The following is a 23,475-nucleotide window of genomic DNA, read 5'->3' as shown; positions in this document are numbered from 1 at the left end:
TGCTTGACCGGCGTATACGACAGCGTGTACCAGTTCCCACGAATATCCAACAACCTCGCACAGCCATTGAAGTGGAGTGGACCAACATTCCACAGGCCACAATTGACAATCTGGTAGACTCCATGCGACGATGTGTTGCACTGCATGAGGCAAATGGTGGTCACACCAGATACTGACCGGTTCTGGGTCCCCAGACCCCCAATAGCGCAAAAAACTGCACATTCCAGGGTGGCCTTTTGTTGTGGGCAGTCTGAGGTACACCTGTGCACTACTCATGATGTCAGATCAGCATCCTGATGTGGCACACCTGTGAGGTGGGATGGATTATCTCAATATGGCAGATGTGCCCACTACCACACATTTGGACTGATTTGTGACCACTGTTTGGGAGGGATGGTTATATTGTGTATCTGGAATGAATTTTAGGTCTCTACGTCCATCCCATGGGGAATGGGAGCAGTAACAAAGGTGTTGCGTTTATATTTTTGTTGAGTGTATATAAATGCTGAATGCTGTGCTGCTCTTTCCCACAATATTTCATTAACGTGGCTACGATTTAGAAAGGGTCTACCTTTGAGCTTTGTAGGCTTTGCTGCTTAAACACAATACAACTATTGTGTCAACACAACTACAGCTTCAGCTGAATCACGACTGTTCCTCTAACCTTTCAGACAAACTCAACATACTTTCTTTTTACAGACACTGGACTTTTGGTGTTGCATTAATCAACAAGATCAAAGCAACATTTTCAGGTAATCAGGAATCTTGTTTCTGTCCAAGTTACACTTTTATCATAAATACAGTCAAAAGCTTGATCACACTTAATCATTCATAAGAGTGAGTGTGTCCAACCTGTACATTATTAGACAACTGTGCTTTAAAACAAACACATGGTGTTCAATTAAACTGCATCTTCATCAAGTTAAACAGAAACAGTAACATCTCAATTTTAAATCTACTAGACGCAGCAGCTGATATAGTTACGCACACACCCAGAAACCATGGGCACTTTGGCTAATCACAGAGGAGCAAAGTAATAAAAACATTATTATTCAACATTAGATGAATAATTGTACAGAATTCATTTTTAAAACATTGATATTTCTCTGTTGTTTACCTCATGGACAGCCTATTTGTGTAGCACTCTAAGCCTTAAATTAAAGGGTTTGAACTAGGGATGCAACGATACCAATTTTTTCAAACCGATACCATACCGATACTTGGATCTGAGTACTTGCCGATACAGAGTACAAAAACCGATAGTTCTACCACACACACACACAAATGCAATGAATTGAAAGACAGGTTTTATTTTATTCTCTGCCGATAATAAATAATATCTTAATAAAAATGACCACAAAAAAATTTCAAGTGAAAAATAAACACTTCTGTTAAATTATTGCAGAGTCTCCACATTGTAATTTAACAAAATATCACTGAACTATTGGCACTGTCTCAAGCTTTCGGAATAATAAATAAACACTTCTGTTTGGAAGAAAATAAATACAAATTAGGTTTGAGAATAAAATAAACTTTTAAATTGTTGCAGAGTGTCCATATTGTAAACAAACAAACAAAATAACGAAAGTATTTGGCATTGGCGAACGAACTCCCCATCTGCCCGTGGATCATCAGTCCACTGTGCCGTTAAACCAAGGACTGACATCGCGCACACACTGCTTGTCTTTACCTCTTTAGAAAGTTTTGGCACCATTATCTCCCTGATGTGTGGGCGGCTGGGAATTTCATATTGCAGCTCGAGTATGCTGAGAAGAATCCTATGTTTTCCACGACTGGCATTGGCTGGTCATCCAGAGCGATAAAATGAGTCAGAGCCTCTGTTATTTTAACTGCCCGTGGATTTTCTCTTGACATTTTTCATCGCTTTTCCAAAACCTGAGTTAAAGTTGGCTGTTCCAGTCCACACTGCTGACATTTTGTTTAGCCTAGCTACAGCAGCCTCCAGTTTCTCTTTTTTTATCTGGAGCTGCCAGTCTGACTCGTCTAACCCGTGCCTGTTTAGCGCGGGTTGTCCCCCTAGTGGCCAATCTAAAAAACTACAACAAAAATGACAAGCCACCCTCTGATTAATGAAATAAGTTAGTATCGGTTCATGGTATCGGTTAACTTTTACGAGTATGAGTACACACACATTTTACAGTATCGGCCCCGATACCCGATACCAGCATCAGTATCAGTGCATCCCTAGTTTGAACGTTTACTTGGTCTTCTTTGACCCGGGTTTGGGTCCTCAACTCTTTGAAGTGTAAATTTTAAAGGCAATTGTATTAAAGGGCACCTATCTCTGTTCAATAATATAAAAATGGCCCTTGATGTTTACTGCTGTGGTTATTTTTCTTTATACAACTTTGAAACTTGAGTGTGTTATTAGGCAGCTAAGTAAAAAAAATTTTGCCCAACAAGACTTTAATCAATGAAAAGAAGAAATCCTTTGATATTTCATCAAAGAGGTTATTGTTTTATGGGAGAAAATTAAAGTGGGAAAACTGCAAACTCTGTTGTTATACAAGAGAACATACACTCTCAAGTAACAAAACTAATCTACTTTTGATGTGCCTGTAAGAGAAATGTTCATTTTGTTTCATGCAACTTTAACATCGCAGTCTATTTGAGTTTATCTAAGCGCTGCAAAATCACAAGCTATTTCAGGGCACTTTACACAGTGAGGTCAAACCTTACAAATCCAAGCCCAAAACTCAAGAAGCACATCAAAATTTGTCGGCATCTCAGGCAGAGCTCTTGGTAAATAGCAAGTTGCTATAAAGGGATTCTGCATAAACAATCTATTATACACACACACACTCACACAAAGAGACACACTGTACAAAAGTGATGCACGAACACACAAAATTGAACACAGCAATGTCACCTCAAAACACAGTTACATTTTATAACTACACCATCTAAATGATTTATAATGGCAGTGGAAGACAAGGCAAGCAAGGGGGATATGGAGAAGAAATGGAAGAGGACAAAAGAGGAGACAAGAAAGGCAGCGACAGAGGCAAAAACAACCTCTCTGTAGTGAGGTGAGGCCCCAGACTGGCAGCTTTACAAAGGAAGGAGAAAATGGAATTTGAAAGTGATCTGAAGTTGGGATATTTGTAATGACACACACACACACACACACACACACACACACACACAAAGCTCACTCATAATGTGCTGCTAGTAGGAGAATATGTGGCAAAATCAATGATACAGATAGAGACAGGTGGGATGGTGGAAGACCGATAAAGAGAAACAGATAGCTCTTGTGACTGATGACTCATGAAAATTAAACCTTTCTTTTCAGCGACATGCTTTCATTTCCCCTCACCTCCTGTGATCCCTTTTTACTGAGTAGCAATCGTAGCTCCAGGTACACCTGGTGCATGCATCTGTGCGTGCATGCCGACGAAAGGTGTGAGCAAAAGCCCACAAACTCCCTCTCTCGCTCTTTCTTGTCTCTCCTTCTCTCTCGCACACACACAGAGTTGTGGTTTTTCTCAAGGTATTCTTTGTTTTCAAAGTGATTTGTTTTTCAATCACACATTCAGCTGCCTTGTACACAAAGTATTAGAAAACCTAAAAGAATTTCCCTTGGCATGGCTTCCCAGAGCACCTATGATGTTGAACTGTGCAGTCTCACTTTGAGCCCACCTCACCCATATCCCACAGTCATAACTCACAAAGGAAAATACAAGGATCTTTCACGGTCTCTACAAGAGGAAATCAGAAGCAATAAAAAAATCAAACATAAAGCCATTTCAAAGCATATAGCGATGCTTTGGATTGACTGTACAAGAGACCCACACAAGACAACTTGAAAGAGAGATGAAGGAGATGACTCAGTTGAGTTCGGGGTAACATGAAAAGAGCTTTGTGTGCGTGAGTGGGTATGCATGTGTGTGTTTCTTCGTGTATGTGTGTGTGTAGGGGGTTTATATTATATTTGGTTGGAACTGAACACACACCACAATGCTAACACATTTTATTAGGTGTGCAAACACACTGCAGGCTAATAAGTTTGTATTGGAATAATAATTAAAACAGCACGCAGTGGTGCATGTCTTCATAACTTCAGGCTTTATCATGAGTCACAATAGACCACAGTCTATTGTTTAATAAGGGATTGCTAGGCCTGTGTACATAGAGACAATTGATAACGCTTTACTGACACCGGCTCATGGGACACAGCAAAGGCACGGCATTTCAGTTCAAGTTGTAAGCCGCTGTTCAACATTGCTCTATTTAAATGTTAACTGAGGACAAGCCATTTCAATACTGGTAGTTTTGCATGGCTGTCTAAGCACTAAAAACACAGCTTACTTGAACTCAAACTTTGTTTACTCTTTCTGCAAATACTTAGCCACGTTTCCCATGTTTCCTGAAAGGTAAGTACGAACAAATAAGCCATCAAAGCAACAGAATTACTCACTGAAACAATTGCACTTGAGCAATTAAATTGCTAAATTATAAATGCATCCATTTATTTAGTTATGAACAAAAAGAGTCAAGGATTTATAATCCTACACTCTGGCTGGAATATAAACACAATCACTGTCACAGTCAGCCGAGATGATAAAAGCATCACTTCGGTCTTACTCTGCTGGCAAGGACTGTTTCAAAGAAAACTGCCATGCAGACGTGACACATGAGCACAAACAGAACGAACCTAAAGTGTCACAGGATTCATAACTGCTGCTCGCAGCTTTCATTCTGGTTCACTGCGCTAATGTCCAAAAGATTAATGACCATCTGACTTGAGGTACACACATTGTGCTATTTTTGAAGAAGCAGCTTGAGTCTTTTAAGCATGAACTTCCCCTGTGTTTGGAATCATTTACCAGGAAATTCAAGTATTTTCTAATACATTTAATTTGTTATTGATTTCATCTTTACATCTGGGTTTTTCTGGGGGTACGGAGGATTAACAGTAAACAGTGAAAACGATCAATGTGGACACATCAAAGCAAATGATCGTGTTACCTTATTTGACATAAATTTGGATTTTATTGTTATTTTTCTGACCATTTGAGAAACGAAAATGCCTTTGGTGCTTGATGTAATTAAGTCCAAATTACTCAAACTGGTGCCTTTACTGAGGCCAACAAACAAATGAAGCCAATCTTGTGAAATGTGAGGTCCAAGTTGATTATATGTGTCATAAAGCCTCATATATTTCTTATTTCTAACATACGCTGAGAGGATAATGAAAGAAAAATAAAAATGGATTATTGTTACAGTAGAAAATCCATCTGCACATTATTGTTCCTCTTTCATCTTTCACTCTGAGTCTCCTCTATAGCACCAGCTCAGTGGCTGCTAATTACTGTGTGTAAATAAAAAAATAAAGTGTTTGCTTCCTGTACTTTTTAAAGTACAGGAGTGTCTAGGTGTGTGAATGTGTGTGTCACTTCATTAGTAAAATAACAGGGGAAGAGTGCAGGAGGTTGTCTTTCAGAAGTCAGCATTGCATGCAATGTTTATCCTCCACATATTGAGCCGTGTTGACCAGAAAGCCCCACCGGGGCCATTGGACCAGCTGGTGTAATACTGGCATACACACAGTGCTAAACACCAGCACTTCTCTCCCCTCACACCCGGACAAACACACACTGTTATCGCCGTGCATACATCATCCAATGGCAGCCCCTCCATTTCCCTCCTCTCCTCCACCTTACGCCTCATCAGACATATTATAATTAGCTGTGCTGAGTAATTAACACCCAAATTAGGACATTATTTGCATATCTACCCTCATTTGCATATACTCTCTGCAGGAGTCAGACCGAGCATTCCTTCACACGTTGGTGCTCAGGACATTTTTAAGTCAATACCTAACCGTTACTGCGCACAGCAAACATATTGTACCTTCTCATTTAGAAAACATGATTGCAAAGCAGAGAGGTGAAAAGTTGAGGGGAAAATAAAAGAGCAGAAGTCAAATCTGTGCAAGCTACAGGAAAGAGAGCAAATATAAATGGGACCGAGGAGGTGGCCAGTAATAGAGGTAGCCGGGATAGAGTGAGAATGCGACACACGCCAAATGAGAAAAGGCAAAGTAAGACAGAAAGAAGACTGCCTCTTCATTTATACATCTCACTTGAGCCCATAAACCTTTGGAATTGAATCCTGGCTATGAAAGAGAGAGAGAAAGAGCGAGGGAGCAGCGCTACCTCTGGAAATCATAACGAAGGCTGCTCAAGCATGGAAAAAAGAAGCGAGGAGGAGAATGACGAAACACTTCTCTCTCTCTATGACATTTGCCCTCTGAATCGCATCAGCTCAGCGGAGCAGAACAGCGAAGAGTGATACAGAGTCAAAGGAAGAAAGAGAGAGGCTGGCAGAGAAAACACAACCGGGAAGAAACATGGGGAATTAAAGGGAATAGAGGGAATAGAATGGGCATGAATGACAGTAAAAAGGAAAAGAGCGACAGGATGGGCAGAGCACTTCCCGCTAGTCATTGTTTCACCAGTCGTTGCACAGAAGAGGAAAACCTGAGTTATGCTTCTGCGTTCCACATCGCTTTCACGATTTATGTTCTGGCGGGGATAATGCAGCTGGATGGCTCTGTTGAAAAGACACCCATAAATCTGGTCTTGTTTTCAATTTCTTCCTGCCGTTCTCTCCCTCTCTCTCTCTCCCAGCACCCTTCAGATTCTCTTGGCGCTCGTCTGCTCTGGTCTATTCTCCCCGACTTCTTATGTAAAGGTATTCAGCTGAAAGCCTTTGTTTCATGTATATAATGTGTTCTGCTGAGCTTGTGAAGCTTGTAAATACAAAGAAGCTGCACAGACGCACAAGAATGCAAAAGAAAAATCGCTCTTTGTCTGTTTAAACAACAAGCAAACATCCAACCAGCACTCTCAGGCCCTGATCTATTCTTTTTCAAAACGGTACTTCACAATACAACGCCTTGTCAAGTGTTAGGACATCGCATTGACATTTAGAGACCATTTTTAAAGGCATTTCAGATGTTGCATTAAATGTTTAGTAGACAATATTTGGCCTTCAGTTACTGTGCACTGCATTGAGGTCGGGCAATATTACTGTGATTGTCAAAGATTCATATTTTAATACCAAACATGTGCCGCTATAACTTATGATAACAGCGACTGGAGCAGGCAAGAAACTGAACTGAGAAAAATGCCAAGCCCCGGTGGGAATGTGGGACTCTTAAAAGAGAAAAATGGGAATATTTTGCTAGAAGGTCTAATGATACAGATGAGTCAGCCAAAGAGCGGTATAGAGCAGTGCACAATAAAACTGAGATATGCTATACCTATATTAGCTAGCCAAAGGATGATATATTACTTTCTGGTTCTACACTTGAATAGCTTTTTTTTTTTTTTTTTTTTTTAATATAAATGCATGTTCTTTTATGTACATCATGGTTTCTTTGCTGGGACCAAAGTCAGATGATGAGCTGGAACTGTTACTGAAAGTATACGTAGAGGACAGATTTTCAGTGCTTGGAAAGAAAATATCATGACATTTTAAAGCTGTATGGGGAATATTATCCACTGCCAGAAAAAACATGGCAATGTGGAAAAAATACCCAGACAAAAAGAAAAAAAATACACATATTTGCTTCATCTTTCAAAACCTCTTAGTTTCTGCAAATCCAGGCTAAAACCAAATCCGGGAGCGTTTTCTTTGTGTTGTGTCATAAGCATTTTCAAAACTTCCACCAGGTATAAACTTACACTATGTACACAAAAACACTGGGCCACCTACACATTGCCCCTCCAGGAGTTTTTGTGCTGATATTAATGCCAGAGGAGGTTTGTAACTCTGTAGTTATTGAGTCAGCAGAGCGTTGGAGACTTTTACAGATTCTGCTCCTTAGCACTTGATGATCTTGCACTGTAACTTTCCATTGTTTGCCATTTCATTGCTGAGTTGCTGTTGAGTTTCTGTGGTTCCTAAACTTTGCAATAATACCACTAACAGCTGCTTGTGGAATATCTAGAGGGAAGAGATATCACAAACTAACTTGTTTTAACATTGGGCTCTTATCAAACTTAATGAGCTCTTTAGGACAACCCATTCTTTCACAATTTGATGAGAAATTTGATGTATGTGATTTTCCACACCTGCAGCAAAGGGACTGAAAACACCTGAATTCAAAGACTAAGAGCTTTTCTCCAAATAATGTAGCAAAAGCTACACGGGTTGATATTAAAATGTATTTGTATGGGCATTCCCTAAGATAAAATTTACTGATTATAGATTCTTGCTCGCACGAGTGTCTGTTCCATTGTCTACTTTGCATTGAAGATTTGTTGGCAGAAGTGTGCAATAAAGTGATATGAACTGCTGACACTTCACTTCCCAAAGGTTCAAGATTGTGTGACAACAACTCCTTTCAAACCTTTTACTTTTTTTCCTCACATGCATTTGTGAAATTATGGTGTTAAAGCATGAAAAAAAGAAAAGAGAGCTACGACCCAAGCATGCACTGCATAGTCACCACTGACTGACGGATTTACTATATACGTAGCAATCAAAGCCGAGTTCACACATTTTATACTCACCTTTGAAAACGTAATGAGTCTTTGAAGTCTCTACAGAAAACAGTCAATTCTCTCAACTTAATCTAAACCTAGTTAGCGTTCCCTCTGGCTCCAGGCCATATGGAGGTCTTTTATAAACAAGAAAAATAATGATAATGTTTGGTTGAGCGCAGACAGCCAGTCAGCCCAGCACTCTCACTCCAGAGACCCAATTAATACAACTGTAAACCAATGCTGCCCTTCATAGGCAACAACAGCCAGAACTGTGTGTGTGTGTGTGCGTGTGTGTGTGTGTGTGTGTGTGTGTGTGTGTGTGTGTGTGTGTGTGTGTGTGTGTGTGTGTGTGTGTGTGTGTGAGAGAGAGAGAGAGAGAGAGAGAGAGAGAGAGAGGGAGAGGGAGAGAGCCGGAGAAAGAGAGATGGAGAAAGATGTGAGTATCACAGGGTGAAGACGTGATGGAATACAGCATCCCAACCATGGCTGCCCTCCCTGAGCACTGATCGATAATTGTAGACAGAAATCATCTTCAGATCACTGGCCAACCAACCAATCATGACCAAAAACATAACTGCCATAAATGTCATGTTTGTCCTGCATTTCAAAGGCATCCAGGCCAAGTACAGTTGTTGAGAACAGAGGAGGTTATGTGAAGACCAGTTCAACAGCATGCAAACACCTGTAAAATGTAACTGAAGTCATGTCTGATACAACACAATAATAAACATTTTTTAGATTAAATGTTCTTTTAGAATGAAAAATTGAATGAATGTTAAGGCTTTCTTTGTACAAAAACACACATTTGAAGAGTTATAAAAGCAAACGATTAGGCAAATTCATTAGCCATAAATTAAAATTATCATAAGTGACCCCCTGATGCTAACGTTGTGGTTTCATGTAAACACATTTCTCTTTTAAATTACTCAACGCTGGAAACTTCCAATTAACTGAACACCTGCCACAGTAACTGACAGCCAAGACAGGAAACCTCAGCTAACCACTGGCCAATAATTCATAAGAAAAAAATCATTTAAATGCAGCTTAACTTCAAGACAGCTTAACCTGACTGCGAAGTTCTTCGACGGACGGCTGTCGCTCGCATTGCAAACTTGTGCAACTCAAACGCAAAAAAGAGGGCAAAGATTTTCGAAACCAAGTTTTTTTTCTCACGCTTTCTAATTTTTTTTTTCCTTTTTGTTCCTACCTTTTCCACCGAGCGCGCAGGAGTGGCCCCAGATAAGCCAAAACAGCAGAAATGGGACCCCGAGTGTGTGCATGTTTGTCGAGCCGTGAAGGAGATGTCTCTGCGTCCTGTCCTCTTCCAAATATCCTCGCTCACCTCCCGAGCGCGTGGATGTTCTCAGCTGGCCGGCCGCGCGACAGATAGTCGGCAGGTCGAGAGACAGTCAGTGTTAATGTAAGCAAAGAGGGAGAGAGAGGCTGGCGTTTACATAGCGTCAACGCACCAATACTTCCGGGAGTTTCTTTTCAAAATAGAATAAAGCAACCGACTGTAAAGGTTGAAGCATTTCAAATACTACAACAGCATTGTAATTACATGGAGTAGAAATTCTTTTTTAGACAACATTTCCTTTATTGCACGGATCTAAAAATAGATTTGCGAAAATTTTGAAAAATTGCACGCTTTTATGTTGAAAAAAAAAACCCAGTTTGGCTTTTATTTGACAAACTTGACAAAACAAAATGTTTCTCAGAGAGAAGGAGCAGGAGATGTGAAGGGAGGGATGCAGGGAGGATCTGTCTGAGAAGAGTGTCAATGTGTTAGTATTTTAGTGTCAAGACGGGGTGAGGATTGATAATGAAACCCCTGGAGCAATCTGCCAGTGACTAATGCAATGTAAATGTAACATCATGTTTCCAGGCTCACTGGAGTGTCAGTTGCCACACCTTGCTGCTGACCATTTAAGTGTTTAGATTAGTGAGCAACCACGAGCATCTTTGAGTGAGGTCATTAGCAGTTACCCTCCCTTAATCATCTCAGTTATCTTAGATATGCTACATCTGGGAAATGTATGTTAATTAAGAAGTAAAGTGCATTTTCTTAGAGCTATAATCGAATGAAGCAGCTGCCACAGTGAGATGTTTTTCCAGCTGTATCCTCCTAACAAGAGCCTCTGAAGAGCACAGCTATACTCCCCCTCACAGATTTGAGTCTTTCACTTTCCACCCCGTGGCAGAATCACTGGTTTTCTGCGAGGACCACATGTTCTTCAATTACACCCCCCCCCCCCCCCCCCACACACACACACACACACACACACACACACATATATTCCTGCTTCCTCTTCTGCTGGGTGTGGGTGTGTGTTCTGGGGATTAGAGGGAGCAAGAGAGAGAAGGCAGACCTCAGGAGAGTTAAGAGGATAACAAAGACAGAAAACACACGCATACAAGTCCAAGAAGGGCCACATTTACATGCACATGCAATTACTTACACACACATGCTCCTGACTGGCTGTTTCCATGGCTAATGGGAGCTAAGTCACAGCGGAGCAGTGACAAGGGGAAAGATGGTGTGCAGGCTGTCTTTCTAATTGCAGTGAAGCCATCAGGTCAGCAATTATTTAGTATAGGGAAAGGGAGAAAATCACTGTGGCATCACTAAAAGACTGCTTCTTGTGTTATTGACAAATACTCATTTTAATCTTAATGTTTCAAACAAAGTAGGTTGGATTAATTTCCTTTTTTCCCGTTTATGAGCAGTCATGGCATAATCTAGCAGTGATAAACTGTTCAATAGTTTATCAACAGTTTATCACTGCTAGATTATTCATGTAACTGAAAGAAAACAGTTTCATTCATTAGGGGACTGGATTCTCACTGCGATATCTTAATTTTTACCTCAAACAGCAATAAATATAAGATCAGTGATAACTTCCATCCATTTGTGTGAACACGAACACATCTGAAAGCCTCCATTGTTGGTTTTAACTGACACACACTGCTCCCTATATGAAACTGGTGCAGTTGTCCCCACAGGAAAGGGCTTGCTCTATTTTTATAGTGATATATAACAATGGCTCGCTAAATGCCATGTCACTTCTTTGAAAGCTTACATTCTTTTAAAGTTATTCTCGTACCTCCGCTACAAAGCAGAGTTATTGGAAAAGGGATTTGTGGCCATTTTTGTAATCAGTTGCAGGTTGCTCTACAGACAGTCAGTTAGTGTTGTACAGTGCTCTCCCCTTTCATCTGAGAAGCAGTTTACAACAATAGAATGAAAGGTTACCTGGAGCTCATAGGTGTTTGATGCTGCACTGCTGTAAAGGTCAGCTTCTAATTGTAAGGTGTTCTGGGAAGATGCCGTCATTGCCCACAGATGCAGCAGCACTGAGCGCAAAAAAAGTAACACTGCTCTTTAATGTGCATCTAATAAATGAAAAGGCACCGTTATTACGTTTAATTACAAAGACTTGTTAACAACTTGCACGTACTTCAGTACCACGGAGAGCTCCGTCGCTGTAACCTTCCTCCACCAGGGGTCGCACTTCAGCCAGGTTTTATCTGCGGAACCTTCAAACAAGCGCCTCTCCAAACACGGGAAGTGGGGAGTGGTATCAGTGTGACACACTCGCCAAATGTCAACAATGTGAAAAGAAGGTAATGAAACGAACTATCGCTACTGCCTTTAATCACTGTGTGGATTGTATCACGCCTGCTTGACTGTGCTCTGTTTTAACTGATTAATCGCGTTACGCCTGGTTTATTAGTCCGCTAAGCTGGCGACTGTTAGCTGCCTGCTCAATGTCAAGGTGGACTGTCACAGCTTCCTCAAATGTTGATGGCGTTTTGACTTACTTCATTAACTTCATTATGTTACAATCTATGACATATACGTTATTCTGCCTTAAAAACATCATTAGAAACTTAGATTTAAAAAGGGGCGTATTTTGCCTTGCCAGTAGATGTGAGTTGTAGAGTATTCACAGAAACACACTTTAGGGTTGGAGTGAGCGTGTGAGATCCTGCTTGCATAGCTTTATTTAAAGTTGATATTGTAGAAATGCGTGCAAGTGTACTAACTGTGAAAATGAATTTTCCAGATGACCTAGAAGAGTCTGATTACTCTGTCAGAGTGAGGCAGGGTGTAGTAAGTGTCCACATCCAAACTAAAAGCTTTCTGCAAAGAGGAAGTTGTTTCAAAAGCTTCTTTTTCTTTCAACATGGTTGTTGTTCATACGCAAAATTACAATTACTGGTTAAATACATCAATTTATGTGGTGCACGTTTAACTAAACGTATCTAAACAAGCTAAACAATCCCTGACATGTCTTAATATAAGCGCAGTAAGGAGAGAACATTTAGAAGAATTGAACATGATTTAGTGAAATAGAGAAATAATTTTGTTTCGCCATTAATTTGCAATTAGAATCAGGTGACCCAGCATGGCAGAAAATAATCCTAGCAGGACACGATTTAGGATAGGACACACCGGATGTGTAGATGCTGGTTGTGGTGAAGATGAGGATGAAGGCTTGGCTGAGTGTCTGAGTGACTTGGGTGAGGTGAGGATGGGTATGAGGTAGGTCGCGTGGAAGTGATGTAAAGAATAGAAGAGCAGCCGAGCACCTAGGAAAGCAGGCAGATGAGTGATTACGGAGCTCATTGCACAGGCTGTACTGTAGTTATAAAATATAAAGTTTATATTATTTTACAGAAAAAAATGTTTGTTTTTTAAACCATCGACACACTATTTTAAAAACAGGCATTTGTATAGTAGATAGTGGAAAAATAAAACACAGGATGTGCCTCAACCTCCTGTGTTTGCATTTTGTATCCCCTACTGCCTCATTTGGCGTCCTCATTGGTGCCCTCCTGGGTACACACAGACCACAGAAGAGGAGAGTGAGAAGAGCAGATGAAGCTAAGACTTTTCTTGGAAGTGAGGGACTGGCTGATAAGTGACGTTGAGCATTTCTGGTTACCTGTGTTTAGCGAGTTTCCATGGAGAGGAATTTTTCTTCTATGTCCCTGCTTGGATACGCAGCGCCTGAGACCGTACTACCTCAGGAGGATTCATCCAGACTGCTGCTGTTTGGCCTTTTCTGGTTTGCACTGAACTGGAGATTGTTATTCATGGATTTATTTGGATTACTGTAATTCATTGTTCACTTGTACTCAAGTCACACTGTTGCTGAACAGCTGTACTGTACCCCATTAAATTCAGAGTATATTTTAAGATTCTGGTTCTGACTTTTAGAGCTCTTCCTGGACAAGCACCAGCTCGCATCAGTAAACATTTACACCCATTCATCCCCAGTGGGTCCCTGAGGTCATGTGATTAGGGCCTAGTTGTTGTGCATCATACAAGGCTGAAAACTAAATGAGATGGAGATTTTGCTACAGTGGCCCCCTAGACAATGGAAATCTTTCCCTCTGACCTGATCTATGGACTCAGTGATCGCCTTCAAGAAACTACTAAAAACTCATCTTTTTAGACTTGCTTTTTTATTTTTATGTATTTTTTTGATCTTTGTCGCAAAAGATGATACAGATAATACATTCTACTGACTTGCTTACTAAAAGTAAAAAATCCACACTCTACTTCACATCTTCAAGCCGTCCTGTGAACAGCTGCTGGAGGCTTTGGCCACCGGGCCTTATGTTTGAAATCTCTGGGCTCAGGAAATCTGTGATTCTAAATTAGGTGTAGATGTGAATGTGAGCGTATCCCTGAAACAAACTGGCAGCCTGTCGAGGCTCCAACCCAACCCTGAATTGGGTAAGCAAAAAAAACAAAAAAAGGATTTTAGTGTTATCACTGACGGTGCGTTTTTGTGTAGGCACAGATAGAGTGGTGCATACCTTTGTGGTATCAGGCAAGCCCAAAATCCAGAAGGATTGCTATTTGCTTCTATGCTGCCAACAACTGTGGCCAGAGGCATTTTGTTGTCTTTGTACATTCATCCTACTCATGTAAGCGCTTCAAACACTCAATCAAGGATAGAGTCATTACTCTTTTCATTGTCAAAGGTTGAGTTCAGTATGACCTCATAAAACCATTTTTTGACCTTTTACTTAAGAATTAATTTCCTAATTATGAGCAATTTCACACAGATGCCTATTAGAATGAAATCCCAAACTAATAACATTTTAGATCTAAATGTTGAGATAAACTACTCACTGAACTTTGGTCAAGAAAGTTAATTTAAAGTGAAATAAATGTTGGCTGGATTCCTGGCAGAGTGAGTGGTGAGTTGGCTGAGCAGTGGCTGGTGTTAATTTCCCTTTGGGCTCTTTACACACACAAACACGGACAGTAAAACAAAACTGCACTGTAGCTGTTTACTTCGTCCGGTGCTCAGCCTCAGAAAAACACCGCATCCTTTATTCTTTTCGGTGTTTCTGGAAGTGGATTTGGTGTCCCATTGACAAATTGTCTGGGGTTAGACTGTGCTCATCTGTGTGTGTGGTGTTAATCTCTTTTTATATTACATGCAGAGGTTTCCAGAAGAGGACTGTTTCTCATTGCTGTCTTCCTTGAATCTCGTCGTCTTCTGTCCCATCACGTGACTCTGGCTAATACTCTGTTTCACTTTCCTCTAAGGTTCTTTGACTGCGGTGTGAGAGGTTAAACCAAGATGGCCGCCCGCCGTGTCCCACTAGTCTTGTTAGCCTGCGGCTCGTTTAATCCAATCACCAACCAGCACATGAGGCTGTTCGAGCTGGCCAGAGACCACATGCACAGCACAGGTCAGATACAGACAACGCTACATCCCCGTATCATTTGTGTATCGCTGTATCGTTGGACTTTAAAGAAAACCAGCCTCTGTAAGATCTCCTCCATAAAGCCCACTGATTAATAGACTTTGTAGTTACAACTAATCAAGCAATGAGTAATAGTTATCCAGCCTCTCTGAAGGACTTTCAAAGTTTTTCTTTGGACACTGGCTGCTTTTTCACTCACTCAGTCCAGTCCCTGTACCTGCCCAATTTCAGAGGAATGTTTTTTGATTGTTAAACCTCTTCACCCAAGAGCCACCCACTCACGTGCCTTTAGGTACGTTGTTAATAGCCTGTTGCAAAACAGATCATTTGTTTTCATTTTCTTAACTGATTCTACAAAGAATGCCAAATGTAACTGTTAGACAGACCTAAAATACTATGTTTGCAACAAGGTGGTTCCCAAAAGAGCAAGTAGCTGTAAAGTTGGCATATGGTGTGTATGGTGTCCTTAAGAAATATGAGGAAACTGGACAAGTGGAGCCCAGACCCACACATGTCAGGCCTAAAAACTACAGCAGATGAACAGTATCTGAAAATCGTGTCCTTAAGGAATAAGTATAGCAGGACCTGAGAGATGCACCTGACCCTTCAGTTGATCCATCTACTGTTCATGATAAAGCCCCATCAGAAATGGTCTCAGCAGAAGGGTGACTGTCAAAAAGTAAAAATTGATGGAATTATAAACATCTGGATAGCGTCTAATTGGCGACCGCTTTGTTTCTTTTTCCCAAAAATCACCGGCAAATCAGTAAAAGCATACCTGCATAGAGAAACACGTTGGAACACTATCAGTCATGGATTGGCCTCCCCAGAGCCCGGACCTCAACGTTACTGAAGCAGTGTGGGATCATCTTGACAGAAAACAGAGCAAAAGTCAGTCAGAATCCAAAGAATAGCTTATAGTTCTTCGGGAAACCAGGAGAACTATTCCTGAAGACTGCTTAAAGAAATTGCAAAGAAACCTGCCTAAGAGAGTTCAGGCTGTGTTGAAGAATAAAAGTGTTCATACGAAACATTGACTCTGAAGCTCATCAGACTTGTACCAACTGTTTGTGCCTAATATGCTGCATTTCCATGTATAATCTATGTATTTCAATAAATCCCTGAAACAATTTCCTAGCAAAATATAAAGGAATGAGGGGTGGCTCAAGACTTTTGCACAGTACTATATATATGTGATGTATTACAACCCAACTATGCCACTTTTCAGAGCTCTTTAAACTAGCTCATTGTTTATCACTTGTGGCCTTTAAATCTACTGTTTGATTGAGTGTCGCCCTGTCATTTGTCTTGTTCCTTGCCGCCGTGGCAACCAATCCCTGATAAAACTCCCTACGACCTTTCTAGCGCTAAAGAGCAGACATGCAAACTTTAAGACTAGCTGGAGAAGAGAGAGCTGAATACCTATGTCAAGTTGCCATAAACACAACTCCAAACGAATGCTAATGTGCTCTGTGTCTGCCGCAAGCAAAATTAGGCTCTTTTTTTTCCAGCAGGCAATGGAGGTCTTTTGCCCCCTAGTGGCCAAAAAAAAAAAATCAATTGCTGCATCTTTTAAGACCCCAGTATGAAGAATCCCATACAATCATACAAACAATGCTAATATATGGCCGTCTCCGTGATTTGGAGGCTCTTGTGTGGAAAACGCTTAGTCACCCTAAGCTTTATGTTCTGATCTGCTCTGCCACACAATCCCAGCTTCAGCAGACACAGCGTCCTTATATAAATTCAGGACATTTACATCGTAAAGATGCTCTGAACACAGTGCAGCATTTCAACATGCAGGAACATTAATGCTCTTACAGTTTTCCCTTCGACCCCCTTACCTATAAGGCATCAGCTGACTAGCTTGAGGTTGACATTCAGAAATCACAGTAGACGTTTTTCCTCCTGTGTCTGATTGTTTCCAACTTTGTCAGCTAAATAAACACACCTTTTTCTAAAATTGATGACATAGTATGATTTGAGACACCTTGTCACGATCACCCACCTTTCTCACTCCGTTATAAAGAGATTAATTGTCTTATTTGTCCTCAAATGTGAGATCTGATGAACCATTAATTGTATCAACGCCACTATCTCTGTTATACATGACAGCTGCATTTCTTTTTCGCTGTCGTGACCCAGTTAAACTCTGTTAATCTTCTCTCCCCTCAGGCCAGTACCAAGTGGTGGGTGGCATTGTGTCCCCAGTGAGTGACAGCTATGGAAAGCAAGGCCTAGTACTGGCTAAGCATCGTGTTGCTATGGCAGAGCTGGCGCTTCAGAGCTCCAACTGGGTCACAGTTGATGAATGGGAGAGCCAGCAGCCAGACTGGACGGAGACAGTGGTCACTATGAGGTATAAACCATCTTTACTGCTGGAGATTAGTTTTAAAATAAAATTTAAAAAAATCTTGCGATATTGTGCAAGAAAGTGAATGGTTGAAACAGTTTTTCTTTCTCTTTCCTGTCACCCTTTATGAACACACCTCACAGACAATTACATGCACAGTCAGTAAGTCCCTGGCAATTCGATGGTTAATCAGAAACATTGAACTGGTTGAAACATTGTGTTGTGTATTTCCAGTCAAATAATATATCTCCTGTCATAATAACTGCATTCTATAGCTAGAGAGTCTCATATCATGTCATATGTATGATTTTTTTTTTTTTATGTGCAAGAAGATCAGATCATCCTAGTCTTACCAGCAGAGTTCGCAGGGATCCACTGTCCTTTGCTGCCCCTCTGTGAGCCCTTTATCATGCAAGCTTGTGCTGTTTATGTAAGAGTGCCACCAGGTTTCCTGCCTAATTTATGGTTTTAGTCTCTTGGGGGCTGCTAGACTAGACTGGATCCATATCAGGTCTGTTTTTTTTCATGGGGTGAAATTAGGACCACAGGCTGTTAAATTCATTGGCCAACTGGGAACGGTTTAGTGGCAAAAGGCTGCCTGAGCGATGAATATGTTTGAAGAGAGGTGCTGCACTGAGCGAAAGGATAGGAAAGAGGCCCCACTGAGTATTTGCTCGCTCACTAACACACAAGTTAACTGGACAGAATTTTCATATTTATTTGATCCAAGAGAACCATCCATCCATCCATCCATCTGTTCTTTTCTGCTTATCCAATTTAGGATGGGGGAGGGGGGGTGGCGTTAGCCTACCGTAGGTGTGAGCAACTTCTTGACCAGGATTGAGGCTGGTCATCCAAACCAGTTTCATCTTATCTGATGGTGACAGTCCAGATCTTTTCCCAGACTTTGGCAAAGTGCTGTTCCACCTAAATAACTTGTACTTGGGTACAGTTGTTTGAACTGATGCTCTTGAATCTACATTTATGTAGAAATGACTCCTAGAGACCTTCTCAACTTGTGTAAATCTACAACTCTCTTTCATCAATCTTCACTGAATTCATTGGAATTTCCAATTGTTCTGAGTATTGGTTAATCAAATTAGTAAATTAATTAGTTAATCAATAAATCCCATTATGTTTGTAACTAGAAACCAGTTTTAGTCAATTGTGATGACCAACGAGAAGTTAATAGCCCTTGTCAAGTTAATAGACACTGCAAAGCCTTTATTAAATGTATGTATATATTTGAGCCTGTGTGTATAATTTTGACTTTTTGTAGACTAGAGAAAATTCAGAGTTGTGGACCCAGTTCTTGTGTTTTTTAAGTCATTAAAGAAGTATGGTGTACAATCGTTCCACCCTGGTAAAAGAACAGTTCAGAGGAATTATTAAAAGCTCCAAATTACCATGAAATTCATGCCCACAATGAGTGGATAGTAACTTCTGACCACACCTGACACTTATACGCACACGCCCAGTTGTGTCTCATTCTTGCTGTAAGCCATGTTTGCTGATCAAGCCATGAAGTGGACTGTTGTCATGAGTCTGTGAGCAGGCCACGTCACACATTATTCAACGCACACACACACGCACACACTTTTACATACAGAACAACTTTAAGAAGCTTTGAAAACAGTGAAGGTTTTCATCTCTTTTAAAGGCTTTTCTATAAGTTGTGGCTATTTTTCCTTTTTCTAATCACTTCAGTAAAGCTTTATTGACATGTTTAGACTGAACAGTGGATTACCTCAGCACATGCATGAACAGTAAGTTACTGCACAAAGCAGGAATGATGCACTGCACATGATCAAAACAACAGAAAAACTGAGGACAAAGAGGAAATGGTTGGATTCACAAACACAAATGAAAGAAAACTGCATGTATTACCACATAACTGTTTAAAAAACAAAGTATCAGTATCTTTTCTTTTTTTCCTTTGGTTGTCAGGTATCATTACAGGCGTATTCTGAAGGAGTATGAGCGGAGCGTGGGAATGCACAACAACTCGAGTAAGAGTCTCTTTTTGTTCAGCTTAGAAACGCTTGACTACAGAGTGTTATCAGGATTTTTAGAGGTATTTATATGATGTTTTTATTATCACAAAACATGCACATTTTAAAGACAGCCGCAGAAAATGAAATCTTGTCCCTTTATGGCTCCTCACTCTACAGTGAAAATAGCATGAGAAAAAGCTGTTTTTATGGGCCAGCATGGCTGCCCAAGTCAAGTATGTGGTATGACTCTTGTTTGTGCTGTTGTTGGTCAGTCAACCAGCTGCAGAGAAGAGCAGGTGCACAGTCGAGGTCTTGGAGGACTGCACAGGAGCGCATCTCAGATCTCTTCCCCCCTCTTTCCGACTGAAATCTTGTGTGTGGACTAACACATTTGTGGGACCATAAAACCAACATAACGTGTTCCCCGTAGGTTGAGCATGCAACCTCTTCAACCTCTGGTAGACTACTTTCAGTTCCAATACATTTGCATGGGTCACCTGGTGGGAGGCAGCCTGTTCTCCAGACAGTGAGGTCCCATTTGGACTAAGTGTTGTCACTCTCAGACAGACAGTCAAGCATTTGCATATAATTACCACGTAATTTAGTCTACATCAATGAGTACGACTTGTCTGCAACACTCTTCGCAATAGGGGACTCGATTTGATGGTTGTATTGTGGTTATTTTCCTATGTCATTTTGCAGTTAGATTGCCATCGGGCAGCAACTGGGGAGGGGTTCAGATCGATTAAGTCCTTGCATGTGAGAAAGCTACTATTGCTCCTTCATTCAAGACTTTTCTAAATGAATTTGTGTTTAATTGGATTTTTTGTGTATGCGGATTGGTGATTTTTGGCGATTTATCACAGTTAACTGCCAAATTGTCAAAATAGATTGCATCTAATTGTGAACTTGGGCCCATCCAGTTACAAACGGATAGCAGTCTTATTGCTGTTTTATTGCCGTCTTGACGAACCAAAGTTGCTTTGAAAGATGGCAGTAGACTGTGAGTAGTTGCAGACCTGGTCCTCGTCTTCAGGGCAACCAAGATCACAAGTTCATTGCACCTAACTGCAATAAATCTGGCCATGCTGCATTCTCCCACTACTGTTTTCACTAGTGTTGCTGTAGTATTAATGATTCGTAGACTCTTCCACCGTCAGCTCAAAGTGAAACTTGTAGTATTTTTGAAGAGTGAAACATTCATGTCAGCCCTCTGCGTCAGCTGGGCTTTGTGTTCTTCTGTTAAACAGGAAGATGTTGAATTTTTTATTGTCAGTCTGTTAGTATGCTGACTTTGCTTAGAAATGGAGATAGATAGATAGATAGATAGATAGATCTTATAAATGAAAGCTAGCCAATTAGAATTCTTAGCCCATTTTCATAGATTAACTTTGATTTATAACGGTGCATTTACAGGGATGCCTTCTGGGGTTTACTGCTTTTGCACACCGCTTTATATAAAGATGACACATTTTGTGAGAAACAAAAAATAAAAATGAACACAGAAACTCGTGATATCTAATAGAAAAAAAGCCTGCTGCTTCAGTCTCCTTTTTACTGCAGTTTATCGGGGTTATGTAAACCTTCTAAGTTTTTAATGTGAAAGCTGAATTCCTAGAATAATTAGTCTTGTTATAATTTTCTTAAGCCTCGAGCGATATGAATATCTAAGTTGTGTAATTTGTGGAACAAGTCCGTTTTAGTCATGTTGTGCATTTTATTTGCCCTGTCCAGGCGCAAAATGTTCACTTTCTTTTTCTTTGATATTCACATCACTGGTGCCTTCAATTTTTACATTTTGCTTCCTATTAGTGTGTGGACTCTTCGAGGAGGCAGTTCAGTAAAGTACTTTTTTTTTTTCTTTTTTTAAGCTTGGTTGTGGACTAGGCAGTTGGCAGGAACCCACTGAACTCTGTCCCTGTATTCAAAAAGAGGAGCACATGAGGATTGTGTCACTCTTTGCTGTTGTGATTGCTCAGAAAGAGGACTGGCATATCCAGCTGCAGGACAACATATTACCAATAGTGCTGGAAGATGATTAAAATTGTGTAGATGGATATAAAAACAATGAATTTGGAGGGGTTGAAATAGACCCTTGCATATTTTAAGCCATCTCTGGAGGGAAAATAAACTAAGTTTGTTATATTTGTCACACCGTGTTTTATCGTTGTTTTTGTTTTATCATTAAAAACTGGTTAGAAAGTGTGTAAATAGTCATCTTCTCTGTTTTATTCTGCCACCCCACTCAGATCTGTCTCCCCAGCTGAAGCTTCTGTGTGGTGCAGATTTCCTAGACACCTTCAAGATCCCCGGCTTGTGGCGGGACGACCACGTCGAGGAGCTGGTCGGGCATTTTGGCCTCGTCTGCGTCAGTCGAGGGGAGCTGCAGCCCGAGCGGGCCGTGCACGAGTCGGACCTGCTGTCCTACCGCAGGCACAACATTTTCCACGTGAGGGAGTGGGTGAAGAACGAGACGAGCGCCACGGAGGTCCGCCGGGCACTGAGACGGGGTCTGAGTGTGAAGTACTTGCTTCCAGACTCTGTGATAGAATATATTCACCGGCACAACCTTTACACAGAAGACAGCGAGATGAGAAATAAGAGCGCGGTGCTGAGGCCGCTCGTTAAGCAGGCACAAGAGCCGGTAAAGAGTCTAGACGACTGATGGAGCCCTCGAAGGGTGAATTCACTCACAGATGAGTGCTTGTCTTCAGGGAATGGAAGCTCTGTTGGCCTAAGTGTGTTTTCCAGGCATCACTTTAACTTTTTTTCTTTTTTTTAGTAAGAAGCATCCAAACACAGACATGGTGTTTTCAGAAGTGATGCAAATACTGAGCCACATCTTCATCCTACATTTTTTCCTAGAGATTTTTCACCATTCAGTGTTTTTACTCATTGGACTTGATGGCAGTTCTATTCATTCAAATAAATATTTTTTGTATTCCCTCATGACTATTTTATTTTTCTATGCTTTCGTCAGCCCAAGTCCCACAAACACACACGCGACAAAAAAAGGCTGTAAAATGACTGCTGGGGTTTTTATTTATTTAAAACATTTAAAAAGACTTTTATATTGAAGTCTTATTTCCCATCTATGTGCCAGATGTTTATATAGTTCACAAACATTTGTTGACATAGAGACAGATACACTCACTTTAACAAAGAAAGTCAAGACAATTCAATTATATGAAAAAAATATTTTTTTTAAACGCAAGTTCAGACACAAAAGAAAAGAAATCATGAATAAAGTATGATGTGCATCACATATCACAAGAATACACTTTGATTCACGGCTGTTCAGCTGCTCATTAATGTAAATATCTTATTACACGACAGCTACATGATGCATTTAGGCATGTAGAATAAGACGCGTAAGAACATCTTCATTGATCCCAGAGGGAAATTCGCATGTCTGCGTTGGCTCGTCTGCTATTTGTATGAGAATTGAAAAGCCTGTTGGCTGTGGGTGCGAATGACTTTATCTATTTTACATTGAAGGGAGAGGAATCTTTTTTTCCACAGAGATGTTGTAAAGTGGCCGATCAGAGTTGTTGAGAATGGCTTCTAAGATCTTTAGTTTGCATCTTTCCAACCATCTCAAGTGGCTCCAGTTACACAGACAGCTTTTCTCACCAGTTTTTCCAGTCTCCTTGCATCCTGATGCATCCGTCCTTTCTTGTATGAACAGTTCAGGCTGGTGGAGGTGGTGTAATTGTGCCAGCGATATTTTCTTGGCACACTTTAGGCCCCTCAGTACCAACTGAGCATCATTTAAATGCAACAGCCTACCTGAATATTGCTGCTGCCCATGTCCATCCCTTTATAACCACAGTACACCTATTTTCTACTGGCTGCTTCCAGCAGGATAACCCACCAT

The 23,475-nt window shown here is 40.8% G+C and overlaps 2 protein-coding genes across 3 annotated transcripts in view; one reads left to right on the top strand and one right to left on the bottom strand.

Annotated features, from left to right (window-relative positions):
• clstn2a (calsyntenin 2a) overlaps positions 1-9,916 on the bottom strand; it is a 155,341-nt gene extending 145,425 nt beyond the window's left edge. Inside the window, exon 1 of the mRNA XM_026150793.2 lies at positions 9,727-9,916. Coding sequence (XP_026006578.1) covers positions 9,727-9,799 — 73 coding nt within the window. The 5' untranslated portion in view covers positions 9,800-9,916. The remainder of the gene's footprint in view (positions 1-9,726) is intronic.
• Positions 9,917-12,021: 2,105 nt separating this feature from the next.
• nmnat3 (nicotinamide nucleotide adenylyltransferase 3) lies at positions 12,022-22,547 on the top strand. Of its 2 annotated transcripts, XM_026150017.2 has the most exons (5): positions 12,022-12,143; positions 15,091-15,236; positions 17,427-17,610; positions 19,552-19,613; positions 21,848-22,547. In XM_026150017.2, the coding sequence occupies exons 2-5, from the start codon at positions 15,125-15,127 to the stop codon at positions 22,261-22,263; spliced, it is 774 nt and encodes a 257-aa protein (XP_026005802.2). In that variant the 5' UTR covers positions 12,022-12,143; positions 15,091-15,124; the 3' UTR covers positions 22,264-22,547. The 2 variants fall into 2 exon arrangements, with proteins under 2 accessions (XP_026005802.2, XP_080148845.1); XM_080292719.1 differs by lacking the exon at positions 19,552-19,613.
• Positions 22,548-23,475: the final 928 nt, after the last annotated feature.

This window comes from Astatotilapia calliptera, chromosome 18, assembly GCF_964374335.1.
Source record: "Astatotilapia calliptera chromosome 18, fAstCal68.1, whole genome shotgun sequence".
NCBI lineage: Eukaryota > Metazoa > Chordata > Actinopteri > Cichliformes > Cichlidae > Astatotilapia > Astatotilapia calliptera.
This window is presented reverse-complemented; position numbering and strand designations above follow the sequence as displayed.

Bases quoted from the DNA above. Each gene is read 5' to 3' on its own strand.
- nmnat3 (XM_026150017.2), top strand. From the start codon at position 15,125: ATGGCCGCCCGCCGTGTCCCACTAGTCTTGTTAGCCTGCGGCTCGTTT. The intron at 15,237-17,426 runs GTCAGATACAGA...CTCTCCCCTCAG, and splicing joins AGACCACATGCACAGCACAG to GCCAGTACCAAGTGGTGGGT. The intron at 19,614-21,847 runs GTAAGAGTCTCT...CACCCCACTCAG, and splicing joins GGGAATGCACAACAACTCGA to ATCTGTCTCCCCAGCTGAAG.